General features: G+C 35.2%; 3 protein-coding genes across 3 annotated transcripts; 1 reads left to right on the plus strand and 2 right to left on the minus strand.

Annotated features, from left to right (window-relative positions):
- Window positions 1-4,131: 4,131 nt before the first annotated feature.
- LOC141460045 (cathepsin L-like) lies at window positions 4,132-5,710 on the minus strand. Its single transcript, XM_074139671.1, has 6 exons — window positions 5,496-5,710; window positions 5,254-5,406; window positions 4,965-5,147; window positions 4,699-4,890; window positions 4,447-4,612; window positions 4,132-4,376 (listed from the first exon to the last, which is right to left on the minus strand). Exons 1-6 carry the CDS (start codon window positions 5,586-5,588, stop codon window positions 4,171-4,173), a joined length of 993 nt encoding a protein of 330 aa, XP_073995772.1. The 5' UTR covers window positions 5,589-5,710; the 3' UTR covers window positions 4,132-4,170.
- A 6,225-nt stretch (window positions 5,711-11,935) lies between these two features.
- On the minus strand, window positions 11,936-13,549 carry LOC141460055 (cathepsin L-like). The gene is made up of 6 exons (XM_074139698.1): window positions 13,325-13,549; window positions 13,072-13,224; window positions 12,778-12,960; window positions 12,512-12,703; window positions 12,260-12,425; window positions 11,936-12,180 (listed from the first exon to the last, which is right to left on the minus strand). The coding sequence occupies exons 1-6, from the start codon at window positions 13,415-13,417 to the stop codon at window positions 11,975-11,977; spliced, it is 993 nt and encodes a 330-aa protein (XP_073995799.1). The 5' UTR covers window positions 13,418-13,549; the 3' UTR covers window positions 11,936-11,974.
- Window positions 13,550-17,582: 4,033 nt separating this feature from the next.
- On the plus strand, window positions 17,583-23,979 carry LOC141460063 (cathepsin L-like peptidase). Its single transcript, XM_074139706.1, has 6 exons — window positions 17,583-17,729; window positions 20,132-20,284; window positions 20,370-20,558; window positions 21,729-21,920; window positions 23,376-23,541; window positions 23,651-23,979. Exons 1-6 carry the CDS (start codon window positions 17,649-17,651, stop codon window positions 23,857-23,859), a joined length of 990 nt encoding a protein of 329 aa, XP_073995807.1. The 5' UTR covers window positions 17,583-17,648; the 3' UTR covers window positions 23,860-23,979.

A 23,979-nucleotide genomic window follows, 5' to 3' on the forward strand; every position in this document is an offset into this window, starting at 1 on the left:
AATGTTCTTGTTCTTGTTGTTGTTGTTGTTGTTGTTCTTGTTGTTACCTTTTTTGTAAACAACGTAGCGCCTAAACGCGTGAACCGATTTTCATGAATGAGGTGTCATTCGATTCAGTATTTTATGTAGATGTGCCTTTTGGGGGTCCCGACGCTGTACATCGAATGGGTGAGGAGTTAGCCCCATTTATGTAAGGCCCCCTCCAAAATTATTATTACTAATTACTCTGTAAATCTTGGCCCGATTTTGATAAAATTTGGTAGGATGATAGGGTTAGGGCTCCCCTACGTAACATTAATGCGGCGATCAGCTCTTACACTTGTTAAGGGGAAGTATAGCAATCGTTTCAAATTATCGACACGAGAACCGATTTTTATGAATGAAGTGTCATTCGAATCGAAATTTTATACAGATTTGCACTTTAAAAGTCTCGGCACCGTGCCTCATAAGGAGGGGAGTTTGCCCCACCCAAATAAGGCCCTTTCTAAAACTATTATTACCAATATTTCTATAACGCTTAGTCCGATTTTGATAAAATTCAGCTCGAATAAGTGGTTATAGCTCCTCTACGTTGCTGATTCTCTTGCTCCTACTAAGAGGAAGTACTGCAATCGTTTAAATTATCAATGAGTGAACCGATTTAAATCAATGAATTGTTCGATTAAAAAATCTTTGCCTCTTTGCCTTTTAGGGAGAAGTACTGCAATCCTAGTTTATTTTTCTTACTCCTCTTAAAAGGAAGTACTGAAATCACAGTTTAATTTTGCTATTTACGTACAAATACCTTCCTATGTTATTCAAAACGCTTTCTCAAAAAAATTGTTATTGAGGATGGTTTGGGAGCCGCAACTACAATCATTCTTTAAAAAGATCTCTCCAGTGGTAGTTAACACCTTATCAGGTTATAATGATAGAATTGTTTATTCCAAATTTTAAAAAAATCTGTAAAGCAGATATGTAACTTTGTAAAATAGACAAAAAGGAAAATCTATCCAATAGGTACAAAAATCTCCTTAACAAAAACTTACAGTTTAAAATGTTAAGTATAAGGGTTGATTAAACGCCAAAAGGTACACAAATCAGCGAGTACCCAACATTTCATTAATACTTCATTAATATTTAAGTAATTCTACTGCATAAGTTATTTTTTAGAATTTATTAGATATCACAGACCCTTATGCTGGCCACTTCATTTATATTATTTTTTTGTTATAATTATGATAAATCACATATACGTACATGCATGTTAAAGTAAAGATAAAGTTAGAGTAGGCTACTGTCTTGAATTCGTCTTACCGAAATATTCGTGAGCACAATTAACACACAGTTAATAACAAGTAGATTATTAAACAATAATTATACATTTCTCTATTGTAATTTGATTTAGTCCCCCTAATTTTACTTATAGTAAAATACTGGAATAATTAGCTGTCCTAAATATATGCATATCTTATTTACTTTATATTACATATATACAACATTGTGGGAAGAACACCTAGATGGAGAATGTAATTGAAGAAAACTATATTATTTGCGATAAAGCCAGATAATTGTAAAATTATTACCTGTTGTTATAAACGTTTGACTACTTCATACAATAACAATTACTTTAATCGAAGAATGAACTTAAACCGACGATTTTTATTTAAGAAATAAAAATAAATAAATAAAATAAACAAAATCATTGATGTAAGTTGGTGTAAGCATTTTTTTAAACAAGGTTTTGAATTTTTTAGCCTCATATTTTTATTTTATTTTTTATAACGTTTTTCTTTTTAACCTGTAATTAATAGTTTGATTATTATAAATAACTAGATATTACAGTCAATCTACAGTGCTACTTGAACATATATTTTGTAGACGAAAATGGCCAGCATAAGGGTCTGTGACATCTAATAAATTCTAAAAAATAACTTATTAATGAAAATTAATGCAGTAGAATTACTTAAATATTAATGAAGTATTAATGAAATGTTGGGTACTCGCTGATTTGTGTACCTTTTGGCGTTTAATCAACCCTTATACTTAACATTTTAAACTGTAAGTTTTTGTTAAGGAGTTCAAGTATGAATATGAAAGTTATATTTTAAGTTTGTTCAGAATTTTTTTATTTTATTTATTTTGTGGGCATTGCCTTCAGTTTTATATATATAATTTATGTATTTATTTATTTTGTATTTTAAGAAACAACAAGAATATTATAACTTTATATTATTATTAAACTTTTTTGTCTTTATATGTTATTTATTTATATATAATTTAATTGTGTAACTGCAGGAATAATTTAATTTGTTTGTCTGAACACTAATCAGAAAGATTGTTAATAAAATTTAATTTACAAAACAGAAACAGGGGTTTCGCTTAAACGGGGGTAAGCTTACATAAAATACAGTTATTTGTTTATCTTATATATTTAAAAATAAATTAGCAATAAAACACAGTAATTGACTATAATTGTTTGTGCAACTTATTTAAATGACATAATGGAGGTTTTTTTATCAAAGTTAATTAATTAATAATTCAAAAATAAAATGGTTATTTCCTCTTTGTTCCTCCTCCAAAAATTGATTAGTTTTGAATTATTATTAACTTTGATAGAAAAAAAACCTCCATTGTGTCATTAAAATAAGTTGCACATTGTAGTCAAGAAACTAAAAATTTGCCACAATTCTTTCCTACTTCCTTGTTTCAATAGTTCAAACAAATTTTGTTGCAATTTTAGCTAGGCACCTACCTATTGCACTTTTTTACAACTGTATTTTATTGCTACTATATTCCCAGTTTACTGCATTTACACCCCTCTGTCGGAGTAGGATTTTATTAAAAACCATATGGTCTTGAAGCTCAATAAATGCGCAACTTTTTCTGAAATTATGTGATTAATTGATTCATTAATCATTGAAAAAATGCAGTTGAAAATTTTAACAAAAATCAACGAGAACTAAGTTTTTAGATATTAAACGGAAAAATTTCGTTTTTCTAAGAAACATTTTGAGGCTATGTAATAAGCATATTTATAGGAAATTTAATGCTCTTTCGTTTGGAATAAGCAGATTTGTTGTAGGATAAAGGATAGAAAAGTTACGGCCGTTTTTATGGTGAAAAACGCGAACATCAACGGAAAAGTTTAAATGCAATCATCTTGAACATTATTGAGAATCGGGCCATAGTGAATAGAATATTTTTTGTTGCATTTGTGCTGCTGAATCACAACCAGAAGTTTCGACCTCCTCCGTATACACCCTGAAAAATGAAGGTTTTACAAAAAGTAAAGTTTGAAGGCATAAAAGAAGCTCTTGAGGTGGTAAAAGATCGTAGATGACTAAGAAATTTATGAAGGAAATGAATCCGAATGCCAAAAAATTTGGTTAGACAGCAAAATCCAGTTCTACATCTTCATGGTACTCAACAGACAACTAACTGCTAATGGCGCTATAAGAATTTTTCCTACAGCCGAGATTAATGTATTCTTCAATCTCACATCTTTCGATCTACCTAAGAGGTAAACAAAAGGATTCATCCTCAGAACATCTAGGGAATATTTGAACGAAGAGAAGAAAGATATAGCGCTAGAGAGCGCGATGTTGCTCTCTAATAAATTGTATTTATTCATACTGAATTTTACTATCTACTATATTTTTGTAATGATATTATTTAGTTTTGACTATAAAGGAAGCTTACTAATGGTTGCAGAACAATAAATTGAATTCATTCAAAAGGCAGTATTTTAATCCAAAATATTAAATTTAATTTCAATTCCGACCGCTACCCACTTTATACTTTTCTATTACCACACTTAAGCGTTAAATTCACATTTTTGAATTTAGCTTCTCTTTACTGTTTTCAAACATTACAGTCGTACTCTCTCGCCCGAAAGAGAAACCCATTCTCTTTCCCATAGAAAGTTTTTCCATATCCAGGTCGTGATTCAGCCTTACCAGTGAGAAATCTTAAGTTGAACCACTCAGGATTAATTTGTGACACCGAAGAGCAAGTAGCGCAACTTCTTCCATAAAGAAAAACACAGGGACATTCTTGCCAATATAGTTAATGCAAAATACAAGAACAAAAAAAAAATAATAATAAAATAAAGCCTTTCTCCTCTAATGAAGGAAAATTAAAAGTTCATAATTCACTGGGCAATCATATTTTTATTGAAGTAAGTTATGTTTACACTATAGGATAACTAGCTGCCGACGCAATACCACAGCTATTATTGTTGTTTCTGGCCATTTTGATGTAACCATTATTTCCCCAGCTTGGTCCCCATGAGTTCTTGACAAGCCAGTAATCTTGACCGTTTTCAGTGCCATAACCAACTGCCAATACGGCATGATCTAATTGAGAAGTACTGCAATGCTCTTCTTTGTAGACACCTTTAAGCAATAAATAAGTAAATACCAATAAATAACTTAATTAGAAGCTTTTCCTTTTCTATATTAGTACCTTCAGAGTAGAAATGGAAAGAGCGGTGGCTAGCATCAATTGCTACAGATATAGGTCCAACAGTGGCGACAGCACTTTGTAAATCTTTTTCACTTGCTTTTAGAATGTCAACATATCCCTTGTCGGCACCACCTAGTTTATCTTTTTTAAAACGACAGGTATTATCCTGTGCATAAATTAGTAACGTTTAAAATGCAGAATCCAATAAATGTAAAACAAATTTTTTCATTTAAATACAGCAGAATTCCTTACTCGGGCTTCATAAGGGTATGATGCTTCAGAGTCAATGCCTTTATTATCTTTAACATATAGGAATGCACGGTCTACATATCCCCCTTCACAGCCTTCATTTCCATAAGAATTAGAGCAGTCAACGAGATTTTGTTCGCTGAGAGATACTAGATGTCCAGTTTTTAAGAATAGTTGTCCTTCGAGAGATCCAGTCTAGAGACAAATAAGTATTATGAATGTCTATTATAAAGTTCACTTTAAAATATATAATATATCAATTAACTCACAGCGCTAAATGCCCAACAAGAGCCACAATGTCCTTGATCTTTGACTGGGGTAACAGCTCCCCTTTGTCTCCAGTCAACGCTTTCGGGCAAATGGTAATTAGAAGGTACATAGGTCTTCCCATTCCGTTTTGTGTTTGGTGATATCTTTAATCCATTCATCATCGCATTGATTTCATGAGCCATCTAGATTGTTATATCAATTTAATATCTCATAGTAACTTATCATACTGCATTTTTTTTTTATATTAGTCTAATTTTTTTTTTTTAATTTCAAAATGAGCTTCATTACCATGTCTCCGAAATGATTCATCTTCATTTTGTAAGATACTTCTCCTTGCTCAAATTTAGCATTGTGTTCTTCAATTTTTTTCTTATTATCCACAAATATTTTCATTCTAAACATCTCTTCTAATTGATTTCGGTAATTTTTGCCATGCATTTCCTATAACGCAATTTATTTATAAATTATTTCATGTTTTGGAAATAGATTAAATATAATAAATAGTTTTAATTAATCATTCTGTTTATTACCTTAAAGACATGCCACTCTTCTGGATAGATATCAAACGATGGATGTGCATAGCTTAGCACTACAACCGTAAGAGCTATAAGTATTAGTTTCATATTAAAACAAAAGTGCTGAGGTGAGAAGTTAATTTAATGAAACAATTAAACACCTACTACGTTGGGAGAAACAAGACTGAATAATTCGTAATGAACCTCACCCAGATCCTAGAGGAATGAATTTCTTTCATGACTTTTACGTTATTTATTCGGTTCGGAGAGTAGTTGAAAGAAACGGTACAATATATCATTCTGGACAGCTGTAAGATAAGTTCTGATAATGTTTAATTAATCTTCATATCAATTTAAATTGTACAGAAATAAATGAATGGAATCAGGAAAACAAAGTTAAATTATTGGGTGGCCCGGAAAATAATGTAGGGTTACAGAAAAAAATAAAAATTAATGATTTATAACAGAATGTGTCCGTTTCGATTGGCTAAATATGGCTTCATTATTGCCAATTTCTGATGCATTACGTCAATTTGGTTACTATACGATTCGGCATTGATGGTTTCGCCTGGATTCAAGAAGCTGTAATGAATCAAACCAAATGAAGCCCACCAAACTGTAACCATCACCTTTTTTTGATGGTTTGGGGGCTTTGGAAAATGTGCTGCTTCTCCTTTGTCAAGCCACTGTCCAGAGCGTCTTCTGTTGTCGTAGAAGATCCACATTTCATCGCAAGTCACAATTCTGGACAGAAAAATCGCTTTTGTTTCGGCAATGAAGTGCAGCATAAATTTCATACCGCTGGTTTTTTTTGGCGGGTGTTTAATGTGTGAGCAACCCAAATTTCAAGCTTTTTCACCTTCCCAGTCGCCTTGACTCGGTTTATTTTTTGACTTCGAGTTTCCTCTGGCAGTTCTCGAACAGTTGTTCTGGGATTTTCTTCCAACAAAACTCCTGCATTATTTTCCAGACAATCCAATATTTTAAAACAACTCGGGATTATAGAAACTTCGCTTTGTACATGGACCAGCATATCTAATACTGTACCTATATCTGTTTTTGAGATCTGTGTTGTGTTTAAAGGTGTTCACATCGTGTCTCGTTTTTTTAGTTTTTCTACTGGTTGTAGATCACTTCAGTAATAGTTTAGCTGTAAAGGAAGCTTACTAATGCTTGCAGAACGAAAATTTAATTCATTCGAAAGGCAGTAGTTTAATCTAAAATCTTAAATTTTATTCAATTTCCGACCGCTACCCACTTAATAGTTTTCTTTTGGTATACTTAAGCGTCAAATGCACATTTCTGAATATAGCTTTTCTTTACTTTGAATACAGACGAACTTATTCGTGAAATGATCGGTTAAATTTCGTATTCAATATCTTGTCCGATAGAGAAATCCATTCACTTTTCCATTGAAAGCTTTTCCATTACCAGGACGTAATTCTGACTTACCTGAGAGAAATCTCAAGTTGAATCCAACAGGATTAATTTGTGTCACCAAAGAGCAAGTAACCTAACTTCTTCCATAAAAAAAATACAGGGAGATTCTCGCCAATATAGTTTTATTTATTTATTTATTTATTTTGCAACTGTATCTAATCCACAAGGTCGTTGTGACTCCGGTGAAAACATTATGTGATTCCGGAGGCTAGGCGGCAAGTCAATTCCTTCTTCCTCGTAGTGTGGACTGGTAACGCAGCGCTTTGTTTTTGCGGCTAAGGGGCTCTGACAGGTCGATGTGTCTTCCCCATCGGCTTCCTTCTTCCTATCTCCCTATCCTCAATCCCTTCTATCCCTTTCCTGCTCCCCGAATCCGTACTTAAGCCGAAATGGGGACTCGTGTCGAGGCTGAATGCGTGCAGGGTAGTAAAAAATATGTGCGGTAACGATCACCTCGGGGCACCGGGCGAAACCCCATTGTATTGTAGCCTTCCTGTGGCAGTGGAGGTCTGTCATAGGTGACCGTCTATTCACCGCTTTTCGTGGGAACAAGATGAACACTTACAACCAAAATTTATATTGTAAAACAACAGCCAGTGGTGTTCCTCAGGGCACTGAGGAAGGTGCACGGGCTGGATTAGAACCAATAGAGGAGAGTGTGAAAGGCCCTAAGACGGATTTGGTGGGACTAAAGGGGAGTGCTTCTGGAGGGACCGGCACCGCAGACACCCCAAGGAAAGAGGCAATCGCTGGAGTCTCCCAGAAGTTAAAGGGTATTCACATTACACCTAGGAAGCTGAGTGGTGCTCAGTGGAAGAAGCCGGCTAAGCTTAAGGCCGCTGAGGCTGGGAAGGAGTGACTTCCTAAGAAAGACTGGAGGGAAAGGGAGAAAGTGCAGAAGTCCTCCAGTGTGGTGAACCAGCCAGGTGGGCAAGGTAAGATTCCTTCGGTCACCTTGGATGGGGCAGGCATTAGGAAGGAGGTGAAAGTCGTTAGTACTCTCCCTGCCAAAACAAGCCAGACGCCTAAGAGGCCTAGGTTGGAGGTTAGTACTCCGAGTTCGGCGTCGGAGCAGGCGATGGCACAAGGTGGTAAAAGAGTGAAACTTCCAGAGGAGAGGCCCTCAGGAGGAGGGGCTCCTTCAGGGACGCTCTCTGCGCTCAAAAGATGGCCATCGTTCTTGACTCCTATCCGATTGATTTTCTGTCGGAGGAGCAAGCGGATCTTCTTCAGCAGAAATTGGTGGAGGGGGTCTGTAGTGAGAAATGTACTGGTAGCATCAGACCCCAGTTTCGAACCTGCTTTCTCTCCAAAGTTGCTCTCATTCTCGTCTGCGAGAGTGAGGATGCGAGACTTTGGTTAGAGAGGGTGGTTCCGGAGATCCAGTTGGCTGAGGGGGCTAAGCTGAGGGTGGGTCCTGCCAGGGATATCGTGAGGGCGGCTAAGGTGGCTATGTGGGTACCGGGCGCTCTCAAGAATTCCTCAAGAAGGGCACTCCGTCCGTTATTCTGGAAAACTACTCGTTCAAAACGAGGGCTTGGATATAGCGGAATAGAGGCTTCTTAACAGAAAAATCGAGCCCAAGGGTCAAACTCTTGAGTTCGAAATATCGGAACAAGCCCTGAGTAGTTTGAAGGGGGCTAACTTCGAGGTTTATCTAGGACTCCATGTGGTCAGACTCAGGGTAGTTTCGAAGACTTCTATTGGTGCTGCAGTTCATGACCCCCTGAATCGTTGGAGGTTGCTTCAGGTGAACCTCCATCACAGTAGGGGGGCGTCTGCAGCTCTAATAAAATTCATCGAGGAAGAAGATATCGCCATAGTCCTCATCCAGGAACCCTGGCTGGTACGGGTACGAGGACTTGGCGAAGCCAAAGGAAAGATTTATTATGACCATAACCTTGATGACACCAGAACATGTATTTTTGTTAGGGAAAACATTATGTCTTTACTACTAATGGAATTTTGTTTCAGAGACCAGACCGCAATAAAAGTGAAGCTACATATGGAGAAGGAGGCCAGGGAGATGGTCGTGGCCTCGACATATCTTTCATATGACACCCCCCATCGGAGGAGATGCAGTATCTGACCAACCGGTGTAGGGAGAGAGGTCTGCAACTACTGATTGGGTGTGATGCTAATTCCCATAATGAGGTATGGGACAGCTCAGGAACCAATCAGAGAGGTAAGTATCTTCTGGACTTCATTATTGCGAATAATTTGCATGTTATAAATGAGGGAGAAGAACCTACCTTCCACAATTCTATTCGTAGGGAAGTGATCGACCTAACTTTGGGAACTAATTTTGTATCGACCCATGTTAGGAACTGGCATGTGTCGGAGGTCCCATCACTTTCGGAACACATGAATATTAGGTTCGACATTGGGTTTGACTGTAAGGAGGTGGTTACTTACAGAAATTCTAGGAGAACAGACTGGGACTCGTTTAGACGGGATCTCAGCGTAAACATTGGTACAGTCAACAATAACTTTAAGACCCGGATGGACATTGATGAAGCTGCTGAGAGACTTCAGGGCGTCATCAAGGAGGCCTACTGAAAGAATTGTACGGAGACAGTGATGACATCTAATAGGAAAGTAGGCTGGTGGAATAACCAGCTGAAGGAGCTCCGCAGAAAAGTTAGGAAACTGTTAAATGTAGCCAAAAGAAGGGGAACATGGAAGGAGTACCGTGAGGCCCTAACTTCTTACAACATAGCCATAAGGAAAGCTAAGAGAGATGCATGAAGAAAGCTCTGTGAAGAGGTAGAGATGACCTCGGAGGGGGCTAGGCTCCAACGTATTATATCTAAAAGCCCAGGGGGTTTCCTAGGTACCATCAGGAACGAGGAAGGGATTTTTACCAAATCGGGGAGAGACATATTGGAGTGTCTCATGAGAACTCATTTTCCCGAATCGAAGGTAATTGAGTCAGGGCAGCATGGTGAGGATGCTGTGGGACCCGATAGGTGTCGGGGGACCAGGGAGAATTGGGCCGCGGCAAAAGACATCATTACCTTCAATAAGGTGGTCTGGGCTGTAAACTATTTTAAGCCCTATAAATCCCCGGGGACCGATGGCATTTTCCCCGTTCCTTTGCAGCAGGGGAAAGACTTAATTACTCCTATTTTATGCAGGATAATGAGGGCAAGTTTGGCACTCAACCATATGAAGAGAACTTATACCCAGGCTAAGGAATTTAGAACAATCAGTCTAACATCGTTCATGCTTAAGGTGCTAGAAAAACTGATTGACATGTATATTAAGAAGGTGGCTTTAAAGCAACGGCCTCTGCATGCCTACCAGACATGCAAATCTTGCGAGACAGCCCTCCATTGTCTGGTTAAGGAGTTGGAGGCATTAGTATTTTGCAAGGAGACAGCTGTGGGCGTGTTTCTGGATATTGAGGGTGCCTTCAGTGAAACTACCTACAGTTCAATTGCCTTGGCGATGGATAGACATGGTGTTGAGTCCACGGTTTCAAGATGGATCTGTAAAAAGCTATCGCCAAGGAGAATAACAGCGAGTCTTTTTGGGGAACCGCTGAAGAATAACAGTCTTTTGAGGGGGTGCCCTCAGGGGGGTTTCATCTCCGCTCCTTTGGTGTAGGTCGTGGATGAATTACTTGAGGTGCTAAACCTTCATGGGTTCATGGCTATGCTGATGATATTTCTGTAGTGGCCAGGGGTAAGAACGAGACAATTGTTGCTGAACTCATGCAGGAAGCTCTCAAGGTTATAGAAAACTGCTGTAGAAGGGTAGAGCTTTCAGTGAACCTACTCTGGTTCCCTTTACAAGGAGAAGGGACAAGAAGAGCTTCAAAAACCTTCGGTTTTTTGATAAAACTCTGGCTGCCTCGGGTAAGGTTAAGTATCTGGGTATTGTCCTGGACACCAGACTCACTTGGAAGGCTAGATAGAGTTACACTAAGGGATAAACATTCTCTTTGTGGAATAACTAGAACTTGTGGGAAGACATGGGGTCTTAGCCCAAAGATGACCCACTGGCTCTACACACGTACAGTCATACCTATCATCACCTATGGTGCAGTGGTGTGGTGGAGGAAGACTGAACAACAGACGGCCATTCAGGCTTTAGCAAGGGTGCAGAGACTGTCCTGTCTAATGATTACGGGGGCCTTTAGTAGTGCCCCTACTGTAGTGCTGGGGTTGTCTCCGCTTCAGTATGTTGTTAAGGCGGAGGCAAGGGCTAGTGCGTACAGAATGGCGTGCAATGGGCAATGGAGGCGTATCAGCTCCTTCATTGGCCATATGAGTATTTCAGATAAGTTCGACCCTGGGCCGGTTATTGACATGGCAGGGGACGGTATCTGTCCTAAATATAGTTTCGGGACTCCATTCCAGGTGTGTATTAAACCGATGACTGAATGGAGGGTGAACTGGATCGACCAGAACCGAAAGGGAGGCATTTGGTTTACCGATGGCTCCAAGATGAACTGTAAGACTGGGTCTGGAGTGTATGGGGTTAAACCCGAGGTACTCATTGAGAGATCTCTTGGAATATGCGCCACAGTCTTCCAGGCTGAGGTTATTGCGATTAAAATATGTGCTGAGGAAAACCTGCGGATGGAACCTAGAAATAGGGAGATTTGCATCTTTTCGGACAGCCAGGCTGCATTGAAGGCTCTTGTATCCTTGAGAATGACCTCTTCCCTGGTTTGGGAATGCAGAAAGGCCCTAGAACTACTGGCTCGGTACAACAAAGTATGGCTTGAATGGGTGCCGGGTCATGTGAGAATTGAAGGAATGAGAAAGCAGATCATCTTGCCAGTAATGGCTCTAAATCTCCTTTCATCAGTCCGGAGCCTGTCCTAGGGATCACCAGGGAACTAAGAAGGGGCTGGCATAATAAATCTTCTGTGGCTGCGGTGCCGTGAGGCGTAGGTCCCATCCCATCTAAAATTCTAATTCTAGTACAACAGATAAAAGTGATGAGAGATATGGGACAGCGCAAATACACGTGCACAATAATCAAGGAAAATTAAAAGCTCATAATTCACTGGGCAATCATATTTTTATTGATATATATTATGTTTACACTACAGGATAACTAGCGATCGACGCAATACCACAGTTATTATTGTAGTTTCTGGCCATTTTGATGTAACCATTATTTCCCCAGCTTGGTCCCCATGAGTTCTTGACAAGCCAGTAATCTTGACCGTTTTCAGTGCCATATCCAACAGCCAATACGCCGTGATCTAATTGAGAAGTACTGCAATCCTCTTCTTTGTAGACACCTTTAAGTAATTAGATAAATAAATAAATAAATACCAATAAATAATTTAATTAGAAGCTTTTCATTTTCTATATTAGTACCTTCAGAGTAGAAATGGAAAGAGCGGTGGCTAGCATCAATTGCTACAGATATAGGACCAACAGTGGCGACAGCACTTTGTAAATCTTTTTCACTTGCTTCAAGAATGTCAACATATCCCTTGTCGGTACCACCAACTTTATCTTTTTTAAAGCGACAGGTATTATCCTGTGCATAAATTAATAACGTTTAAAATGCAAAATCCAATAAATATAAAACAAATATTTTCTTTCAAATACTATAGAATTTCTTACTCGGGCTTCATAAGGGTATGATGCTTCAGAGTCAATGCCTTTATTATCTTTAACATATAAGAATGCAAGGTCCATAAGTCCCCCTTCACAGCCATTGGTTCCATAAATCCTAGAGCAGTCCATGAGATTTTGTTCGCTGAGAGATACTAGATGTCCAGTTTTTAAGAATAGTTGTCCTTCAAGAGATCCAGTCTAATGACAAATAAGTATTAAGAATGTCTATTATAAAGTTCACTTTAAAATATATAATATATCAATTAACTCACAGCGCTAAATGCCCAACAAGAGCCACACTGTCCTTGATCTTTGACTGGGGTAACAGCTCCCCTTTGTCTCCAGTCAACGCTTTCGGGTAAATCGTAATTAGAAGGTACGTAGGTCTTCCCATTCCGTTTTGTGTTTGGTGATATCTTTAATCCATTCTTCATCGCTTTGATTTCATGAGCCATCTGGATTGTTTTAACAATTTAATATACTATAATAACTTATCATACTGCACTTTTTTTCTATTGGTCTAATTTTTTTTTTTTTTTTTTTAATTTCAAAATGAACTTCATTACCATGTCTCCGAAATGATTCATCTTCATTTTGTAAGATACTTCTCCTTGCTCAAATTTAGCATTGTGTTCTTCAATTTTTTTCTTATTATCCAAAAATATTTTCATTCTAAACATCTCTTCAAATTGATTTCGGTAATTTTTGCCATGCATTTCCTAAAACGCAATTTATTTTATTAATTATGTCATTTTTTTTTTTTTTTTGGAAATAGATTAAATATTATAATAAATAGTTTCAATTAATCGTTCTGTTTACCTTAAAGACATGCCACTCTTCTGGATAGATATCAAACGATGGATGTGCATAGCTTAGCACTATAACCGCAAGAGCTATAAGTATTAGTTTCATATTATATTGAAACAAAAGTACTGAGGTTAGAAGATAATTTACTGAAACAATTAAACACCTACTACGTTCGGAGAAAGAAGACTAAATAATGCGTAAAGAACCTCACCCAGATCCTAGTGGAATGAGTTTCTTACTTATTGGTTGTCTGCTATTTATTCGGTTCAGTGAGTAGTTGAAAGAAACGATATAATAAATCAATCTGAAGAGCTGTAAGATAAGTTCTGATAATGTTTAATTAATCTTCATAATATCAATTAAAATTGTACAGAAATAAATGACAGAAATCACGGATGACAAATTAGATTATTTCTAGCTTAAACAACTCGGGATTATAGAAACTTTGATTTGTACGAGGACCAGGGAATCTAATAATGTAACTATTGATGATTATATGTAATCTTACAATTAATTATAGTCTCATTTTATATATAGTTTGTAAAAATTTATATGTACAGTTTTACACTTTGCTTTAATTTATTGATTCATTTTGCGATTGAAGATTAAGTATAAAAATTATAAGAACATTTTTTATCAATTCTAATTCAAAAATAACCTAATGAAGTGTTTGTTGAATTAAAAAGTATAGAAAGTAAGAAAATGTAGTTAAAAAACTTGTAGTAATATTTTTAAAAGGAAGTATTCAAATTAATATTTCTCACGTACCTTTAAGTACAACTTAAAAATTTATGTTTATTAAATTTACGTAAGTTTTGAAGGACAATCAATTTCAATGGCGCAAATTTTCTTTTTGTGTTTTCTAACGGTAATACACTTTTAGATTTTTTTTGTACAAAAAAGTAGTTTTTACAAGTTGGTCTAAATAGCTAAACAAAAAATTACATTGAAGTAGAAAGTTAAAATGGAAGGAACAGCAAATCGTTAGCGAACTGGATCCCTACGCAGAGATCTCGGGTTCGAATCCAGCAGCTGACCCTTCGATTTTCTCTTCCTCAGAGCTTCTTACTATCCGATGGTGGACAGTATTTGTCAGTATCGAGATATCAGACGTTGATCAATGTATGCTAAACAAAACTCCGGGCGACAATAAGCTCAGATGTTAATTCTATAACATATTTATTTCATATTAACAGTTTTTATCACCGGAAACGAGGTGTAAATGGCTCTTTGGCTCCTAGCTAGAGAAATTCTATGAGCAGCACACCAGGACTCACTTTCCAGTACCATAGGAGCCCATTGCACTCACTACTTAAATAATTCCTTTGAAAAAGAAGTCCCCATTAGTCACTTACAAAGGAAGAGTCAATAAAACTTAAAAAGTCACCGAGTTATCCGAAAATAGTTCCTTCGCAAATAATTTATTTATACTCCTTGCTCATCTCAATGGTTTTTTCTACACTCTCAGTATTTTAGCTTCTAGAATTCACTGCATAGTTAAGCAGTATGAGGTTTTTTCTGGGTGGTAAAGTTTGGGCAGAGAGATAGGAAGTGACTTGATAGCACCCGTATACTTTCGCAATAAATCCTAGAAGGGTTCATCTGGTAAGGAACTATTGTGGGCAGGGAAAGATGTCTCTCTTAATTGAGTGCGGTGCTACACAGGTACGGAGGAGCAGCAGCAATATTGTCATGGGAGAGAACTTGGCTGAGTTTCTAGCGAGTAGAAACCTATTTATCACAACAGAATTAGTAAGCCGGCTTTCTTATAAATCCTGGAGAAAAGGTTATCGAAATTACTTCCTATCCACCCACTTTTTTCTTACTGCGGTGGACAGCTGAGAGGTGAAGGATGACTGTATTTCAAGGATGACCAGGTCATGGAGAAACCAAGGGAAACAGAGTAGATTGGGGCATACTATAAGGGTTCTAGAGGATCCATCCTATTCGACGAAAGACTTGAACAGAAAAGACTTAAATACTACAATAAAAGGTTCCTTTTTCTTTAAGAGCAGCAGTTTGTAAAATTTAGAGTAGGAACTATTGCATTGTGAGTTATGCTTATATATTACAGCGTCTATTGTTTACCTAATTGATTCACTATAACTTCATATTATTGTAATTATAAAATTAATATTGGTTAGGGTTCTGTTTACAAGAATATATAAAAAACGGAGTAGTACTCATTGTTCGTGCAAGCATCTTAATACTAACGAATTAACGCATCAAGCTTTGAATGGGTTGAGGCTCGAGAATGCCAATACATGGCCATCAATTTGTATAAAGGTTATCAATCATGACTATCAATTCGTACTGGTGCTATTTACCAGACATAAGAAATTAAACCTTAAACATTCCAAATTATTTGGAAAGAAGTGTGAGGAGTTGAAACACTGAGGGATTATGGTAAACTGAATTAAAGATCAACATAGAATTTATTAAGGCCAGAAAGCAGTTCGTACTGGTGCTATTTACCAGACATAAGAAATTAAACCTTAAACATTCCAAATTATTTGGAAAGAAGTGTGAGGAGTTGAAACACTGAGGCATTATGGTAAACTGAATTAAAGACCAACATAGAACTTATTAAGGCCAGAAAGGTTTTCCGACATCGCAAGAGAAAGAGTGGGGTCCAGGGGCGATGATCCACAACGTTACATGAAACATAATAGGCTGACGTTTTTTTTAAGTGTCTGGGAGCTATTGTAGACAGAAACATTAACAGTTTGCAGGCAGGAGAGCGAATGGCATTTTGTGGTCGTTCAGTTGCTTCAATGTTCATTCGGGGTTAAATGGAATAATAGAATGCTGCTAGACGGTGGAATGGATCAAAAGCAATATATTTGAAACAAGGTTCTTCACTGGTACACAAGGAGTTTAAAATCACTAGCAAAATCTAATTGGAATTCTAAATCACTAGGAGACTATAAAATACGGCTTGACTATTATGCCTTAGAAAAAATGGTTAAATTTTGTCCCTACCTGGACATTCGGAGATTAAAGGCAATGTAAACGCTGAGGAACAAGCGAGAAAGGTTCACGCCTAGCAAAAGAAGGTAAGATCTAGCTATATATTCTAAGTCCCCACTTGCCTTAGCCATCTTGAAGCTATATACTGAACGTATTATCAATAGGTTGAGACGTAAGGCATTAAAGAAGCTCTTGAGGTGGTAAGTGATCGTAGATAGACTAAGAAATTTATAGAGGAATTGAATCCGAAGACCAAAAAATTTGGTTGGGGAACAAAATCCGGTTACTACCTCTTCGATGTACCCAACAGACAACTGCTAATGGGAGCAGATCATCATAGGCGCTATAAGAATTTTTCCCATACCCAGGATTAAGGAATCTTCAATCTCACATCTTTCGAACTACCTAAAAGGTAAACAAAAGGATTCATCCTCAGAACATCTGTGGAATATTTGGACGAAGAGAAGAAAGCTATAGCGCTAGAGAGCGAGATGTTGCTCTCTAATAAATTGTATTTATCCATACTGAATTTTAGAATCTATTATATTTTTATAAAGATATTATTTAGTTTTGGCTATAAAGCAAGCTTACTAATGATTGCAGAAAAAAAATTAAATTCATTCAAAAGGCATTAATTTAATCCAAAATCTGAAATTTAATTTAATTGCCGACCGCTACCCACTTTATACTTTTCTTTTACTACATGTTACTTGAGCGTCCAATTCACATTTCTGAATTTAGCTTTTCTTTATTATATTCAAAGATTAAAGAAGAACTTGTTCGTGAAACGATCGGTTAGATTTCGTTTTAATTATCTTGTCCATTCTCAAAATATCTGAATTAGATACATATTTAATAAACCAGATCTGTACAAATGGGATCTAGATCAAATCTGCGGAGATGTAAAAAAGCAAAACTAAAATGTTGAAAACTAGTTTTTCACAATATTTATAGAAGAAAAAGTAACAATAAAAAATTGTAGATTTGAAGAAATATGGAATCAAAGATTATTTACGTATATACTAATTACTTATTTTTATAAACGTAATTGATTCATAATATGACATTTCCAAAGAAAAGTACATGTGTAAAAGGAATACAGAAACGAATGGATACTAAAACAGAATTAATACACATCAATTTTGCTAAATCACGTACATCCTTTTAAAGCAGACGTATAGTTAATAAATTCCATTTCTTAATTACTTATTTCTAAAGAGGTCCAATCAATTTCAGGTAATTACTATTAAATTAAAACAAAGAATATATTAAATAAAGTAATTATACTGAACTGTGCATAGTATTATAGCCACTATAAAAAAGAAACAATTATTGAATAAATTTTTTGGCGGTGACTTTCTGAAACATGAAGGGAGCATTGCTAGTGGCCATTCTATCAGTTTTCAAGGCAAATGCTCTACTTAAAGATGAGTGGGAATCATTTACTGTGAGTATATTTTTTTTTTTTTTTTTAATTGTTATTGTTATGACCTAAGATCTACTCATCTTTATACGAAGTTCCATATAAATTGTATTAATAGGCTTTTGCGTTCATTCTCAAAACAAGTTTTTCAAATAATACCTACGTTGCCTACGAAAAGAAAATCACTGAATTAAATTTTGCTCCCAAAATTTTGGTATTTGGAAGAAAGTATGCCTCTGCGAAATAGCATCCTTTTCATTAATTTAAATGAAAAGAAAAGCTTCATACTTAATCCATACAAGTATTAATAGGCACCTTTTTGGAAGAGGACATTGTCTTTCCAGCAACCTTCATGTACCACAATCCGCGGTAGAAATAAGAACGATTAGTCATAAATCTTGAAAAAGCAACGAGATGTCATGGAAGCAGGAATATTGAGTGCTGCCAACATGGGACTATAAAGACGGAGAGATTGCAGATATTAAAATAGGTTTAGGATGAGTAGATGTAATTAGCAGATGTTTAGTCGCAAGTAAGTGTGATACCATTTAGGTTTTGCTATTCATATTAGTGAGAGTACATAGATTTATCGCAGGCTAGATGGTGAAACCGATGTTTAAGAAAAGTTTCAGGGATCTCATAATCCATATATAGCAGCCTAAAGTATGGTTTTTTGAAGAATTAGGTTATCTAAGGCTAATTGACTATTTTCCTGTTTGGCAATTAATTTGGATAGTATAATTATTGTACAGTCGATGTGCAAATATAGACTACAGAATACATAAAAATCACAGCAGAAAAAAATGTTAAATTTGATCACTGACAAACGGAGAAGGTGATGGAAAAAAAGAGTGAAATAAGTTGGGAAGCAGAGTTTTAGAAATGGATTATTGAATCAATCATGACCCGTAAGATACGGGTTCGGTGGTACACTAACTGCTCGCTCAAGTAAGAGCAGAATTTTTATTTACTGTCTTCTTAAGAAATGTCGTTACCAATGTATTTGAGAAAAATACCAATTGAAAAACTCTTAGCAATCATTTTTTAAAAAATGTACTCTACACGATCAAGGAATTATTTCATAACAGGTTTTCGATTTTATACGAACAATTATTGCCTACAGACTGTGATGTAGTGTGCAAAATTTATTTAACAATATTCAATTCTGTAATATTATTTTCAGTAACGTGGTTCTTGAATTCATAAGATTAAACTACTTTGATTTTTGTTTGTCGGAAATTGCTGCCTTCATTTTTAAGATAACCATCAAGCACATTTTTTTTTCTATACCATACACACTGACTCATATCTAATAAATACATTGACACATATTTTGTTTAGTGATGTCACACGAATTCACAAGTTTGCTGAATGGATGTAAAATAAATAGAATTTTCCAAAAAAAATGTTTCAATTAAAAGTTGGGTACCAATATGGTGAACAAAGTTAAGTGCTATTAGTGACCTTTGACTTCCTTATTTTAAGACAATCTACTGTAAGAAATTGATTACTGGCCCATCTAAAAGAGTTTTCAATGAATTAAACAACTTGATAACTAACACTCTTGAGTGCTCGTGAACACGTTTTCTTGTAAAACAAACGTAATTTCTCAAACGAAGATAAAAGGAATCCTGGAAAATAAAAGCCCATTAAACAAGGAAACTTTTATTAAAAAGAGCCAGCATCTAGGTCTGATAATGATCACTTAAGGGCCTAATGAGTTTTCTTAAAAATTTCGATTACTTTTATTTTTCCAGCATTCGGAGGAAGATTGAGGCTGTTTGGAGAATAACTTATGCTTCGAAATGGTATCAATTTTTAGAAAATTTATCTGTCTTTCTAACCGTGTTATCAGAATCGAATTCGGACTAAACCTTTCTTGGAAAAAAGTAATGATTTTAGAAAAAAACTTTAAATTGACGTCACTCAAGAATAGAAGAAAATATGAAGTTGGCCAATACGTCATTGAACTCCACTTTAGATGTACTATACACAGTAGGCCTATGGACAATACTTACTGGTTCACCCTGTATACATTTAAGCTATTTTCGATAAAAACGCAAAAAAAAGTAAAAAAAAAACTTTCAGTAAAGTGGTGGGTATTTTGAGTGAGAGATTTTCACCAAACCCTAAGTTTGAGTCAAAGCCATGGGACCCAATCGATGTATTAAGAGTATCCTGCGTTTTTTAGTTAATTTAGATATTTTTTATGTCACATGAAACATGTAAAAAACATCTTCTTCATCAGGGGTACTAAGGAGATAGATAATATTAATATATTTTACATGATTGCTTCCATACTAAGAGAAAGTACAAGAATTAACACCTTATTTCAAATTAGCTTCCACTTTTGATTTAGAATTTCTTATTCACATATTTGTAATATTTATAAGTATAATTCATGGTCATTTATTTATTTATTATAGAAAATGCATGGAAAGAAGTATAACGATTCCATAGAAGAGGTAATTAGGATGAATATTTTTGCGGCAAATAAAGAAATGATTGACAACCATAATAATAATTTTGAATTAGGAAAACATTCGTACAAATTAAAAATGAATAGTTATGGAGATTTGGTAAGGTACTCCAATAATCTGTTTTTTACATATACGTAGTAAAACAGAAAAAAAATAAATTCATTGGCACATATTTTGTTTAAAGATGTCACACGAATTCACAAGTTTGCTGAATGGATTTAGAATAAATTTACCAAAATACGTTACAACAAATACCTCATTTTTGCCATTTAAAAATGCCACACTTCCGGAATACGTAGACTGGAGAGAATATGGAGCTGTGACACCAATTAAAAATCAAGGACCGTGCGGATCATGTTGGGCTTTTAGTACAGTTAGTATTCATCAATTTTTTACCTAGAAAAAACAAACTTTATATATTTTAACTTTTCATACAATCTGAATCTGCTAGCATCCCAAAAGTCAATGAAAGTACAAAATTTTTGATGCCACTTTTTTTTTTTTAATGAACATGACCTTAAAATTGAACTATGAAAGAGAAATCCGTTGTTGTTAATTTCCCAGTGTTACTTCACTTACTCTCTGAATAACTTAGCATCCAAATAGACAGAATGGCACACCTTCAGGGTCTCTTGTCGTTCAATTATGTAGGCTTTTGTAGGAAACCATAGCCTTTTTCTCCTAAGCAACCTCTACGCCCTTAGTTTTACAAAAACCAACCATTACTAATGATAGGATGTTTTGAAAACTCTGCAGATACATTTATAAAATTTAAAACTGAAAAGTGAATGTCACATTAGATAACTAAGTCTGAGAAAAAATTTGACTTAACAGAAATATTTTTTTTTTTAATAGAGATATTTATAAAAAGTGCTGTATAAAAATTATCACAATAACTAAAAACAAGAACAATACTTTGTTATTTATCATTGCTCATTATAAATTGTATTTATATATTGTGTTTTTAATACATTATGGTGTGAATTTACAAACTGCTAAAGTTTTAACTTATGTTTAGCTAATAAATTAGTAGTGCTAATTGACTTCATGAAGCGTTAAATTCTACTAAAGATGCGCTTTTAATGAACTGTAAAATTTCGGATATTTTGCCATTATAATTATATAAAAAATAAAAGATACTTAAAAAACAACGAAAGCAGCTATTTAGTTAGTCTTAAAAACAATGAAAGCAGCTATTTAGTTAGGCTTAAAAACAATGAAAGCAGCTATTTAGTTAGGCTTAAAAACAATGAAAGCAGCTATTTAGTTAGGCTTAAAAACAATGAAAGCAGCTATTTAGTTAGGCTTAAAAACAATGAAAGCAGCTATTTAGTTAGGCTTAAAAACAATGAAAGCAGCTATTTAGTTAGGCTTAAAAACAATGAAAGCAGCTATTTAGTTAGGCTTAAAAACAATGAAAGCAGATGTATTTTTTTTTATACAATCATTATATAAACATGTTTTAATAACAAAGATCAGGCACATATTACAAAAATCATAATTAAATAATTATTAATGGTTTCAACATGTACTCTATGTACAGACAGGAGCACTGGAAGGACAACATTTTATGAAAACTGGCACATTAGTGTCAATGAGCGAGCAAAATCTGATAGATTGTTCATCAAGTTATGGGAATGATGGTTGTAAAGGTGGCTTCATTGATATGGCTTTTAAGTACATCAAAGAAAATAGTGGCATTGATTCTGAAACCTCATATCCATATGAAGCTAAGGTAAATATTTAAGGCAAATTTTAGCCCATTAAAATTTCTATTTAATCTCTTTAAAAACTCATTGCGGGATTAATTCTTATTAATTGATTCACATTTAATTGTCAAAAGTTCTTTACCTTGTAACTACTCATTTGCTAAGCATGGTATCTAAACTTAGATAGTTCTTGTGTCATCCTCCATCGTAAAAGAAACCCTTCGGAGCTAACCCTTGCCCTTTGTAGTTATTTATTTATTTTATTTTTACTTAATTTAAGGCGTGAAACCATCTGAGGTCTTTGGCGCCCGGAGTTTTTTTCGGTATCGGCCAACCACCGGTTAGTGTTCTCTCGTTGCACACAACACTGCCCATCACCGGGAAATGAGCTATAAGAAGCTTCTAAGGAAGAGAAAATCTACGGGCTAGCAGCTGGATTCGAACCTGGAACGTGCGCGATGGAGGCTAACCACTGAAATAATACCTTTCCTCTTTGAAATGTTGTAAACAGTTTGCGGAAAATTAGAAGATTTTTTGATGCGCTCTGAGTCGCTTCATCCCAAGAGGCGAGGCAAGCTCTATGGTTTTATTTAGAGGAATTTTGTCCTCATAAAATAATTACTTTTGAATTTAGAGCTCTATCAAATATGTTTTTAGGAGTTCATGGGTGTAACGATTAGTTGAAGCAAGTTTTCTGAGTTCTGTAGTTTATGAAGTTTTTCTCTCCTTCTTATAGTTTCCTACCCTTCTTACGGCTGAAAAGGTACTTTTGGTTACTATAACTAATGACTTCAGGTTTAAATACTTCACAAGAATGTCAACCAATTTTTAAAATGATTTTCCTTCTTATGTGGATGGAAAAATTAAACGTTTTGAAATGTAAACTTCTTAAATGAAATTAGAGTATACGCTCGTTCTGATCATTTTAAAGAGGCTATAAGCCATTCCTTGTAAAAATCTAACGTTTCAGCACCTCCGTAAAATGTTTTAAATGGGATCCCAGGCATTTGTCTGACGGGAGCTTGAAGCAGTCATTTTGCCGATTAATTAAATGTTGAACAACAATCTATTAAATTGCTGATTGTGCTCCAAGGCAGCTCTCAATAAAATAGAATTTGTGGTTGGAAATACCTGAGTTGAAGATTATTTGTTTCTTGAAGATTCTTTAGACAACCTGAGTGGTAACCAAAAGTAAGTTAAAAACAAAAACATAATATTCGTATCTATCTAAGAATTCCTCTTCGTATCATGCTCGCTTTGTAAATAATAACATTCAAGTCCAAAACAATGTATTAAAAAATATTTACAAAATTAAAATAATAAAATAAAACATTGGAATTAATTAACTTTTTGATTATAATTGTCCTAGTATTAAAATTGTTGCTGAAAGAAGTTATGTAAAAACACATGAAGTATAGCATCTACCTCCACATATAAGCATATTCAAAGTAAAAAGTAACATAAGGTATTTTCTTTTTCAGGTTGATGTTTGTAGATACAATGCAGTCAATGCAGTAACTTCAGACATCGGATACATTGATTTACCTGAGGGCGAGGAAAATGTTTTAAAAGAAGCTGCAGCCATGATTGGCCCAATATCTGTTGGTATTGATGCATCCACCAAAGCGTTCCAATTCTATTCGGAGGGTTAGAGTCAAAAAATAATAAGAAAAAAAGAGATAAATTACAATTTAAAATTTGGTTTAATGTTAATGAATTTATAAGTTGTATTATACATTAACTCTCACTTTCTCAGGTGTTTTTTATGATCCTGAGTGCAGTAAAACAAACTTAGATCACGCAGTGCTGGTAGTTGGTTATGGTACTAACTACCCTGGTGATGATTACTGGATAGTGAAGAATTCTTGGGGAGAACAATGGGGTGAAAAAGGATATATTAAAATGGCCAGAAATAAGGACAATAATTGTGGCATAGCTACAGCGGCCAGTTTTCCTCTGGTTTAAGTTTCATCATTTGTAATTAATTAAATTTTTAATTGATTTTAAATGTTATTTTACGCTTAATTGCCTTTGATACTTCTTTCTGTTTTATCAGCAATGAGAAATAAAAATGAGTTTGGTTAA

This window comes from Rhodnius prolixus, unplaced genomic scaffold (genome assembly GCF_049639745.1).
Source record: "Rhodnius prolixus isolate KJV_2025 unplaced genomic scaffold, Rpr scaffold_1, whole genome shotgun sequence".
Lineage (NCBI taxonomy): Eukaryota > Metazoa > Arthropoda > Insecta > Hemiptera > Reduviidae > Rhodnius > Rhodnius prolixus.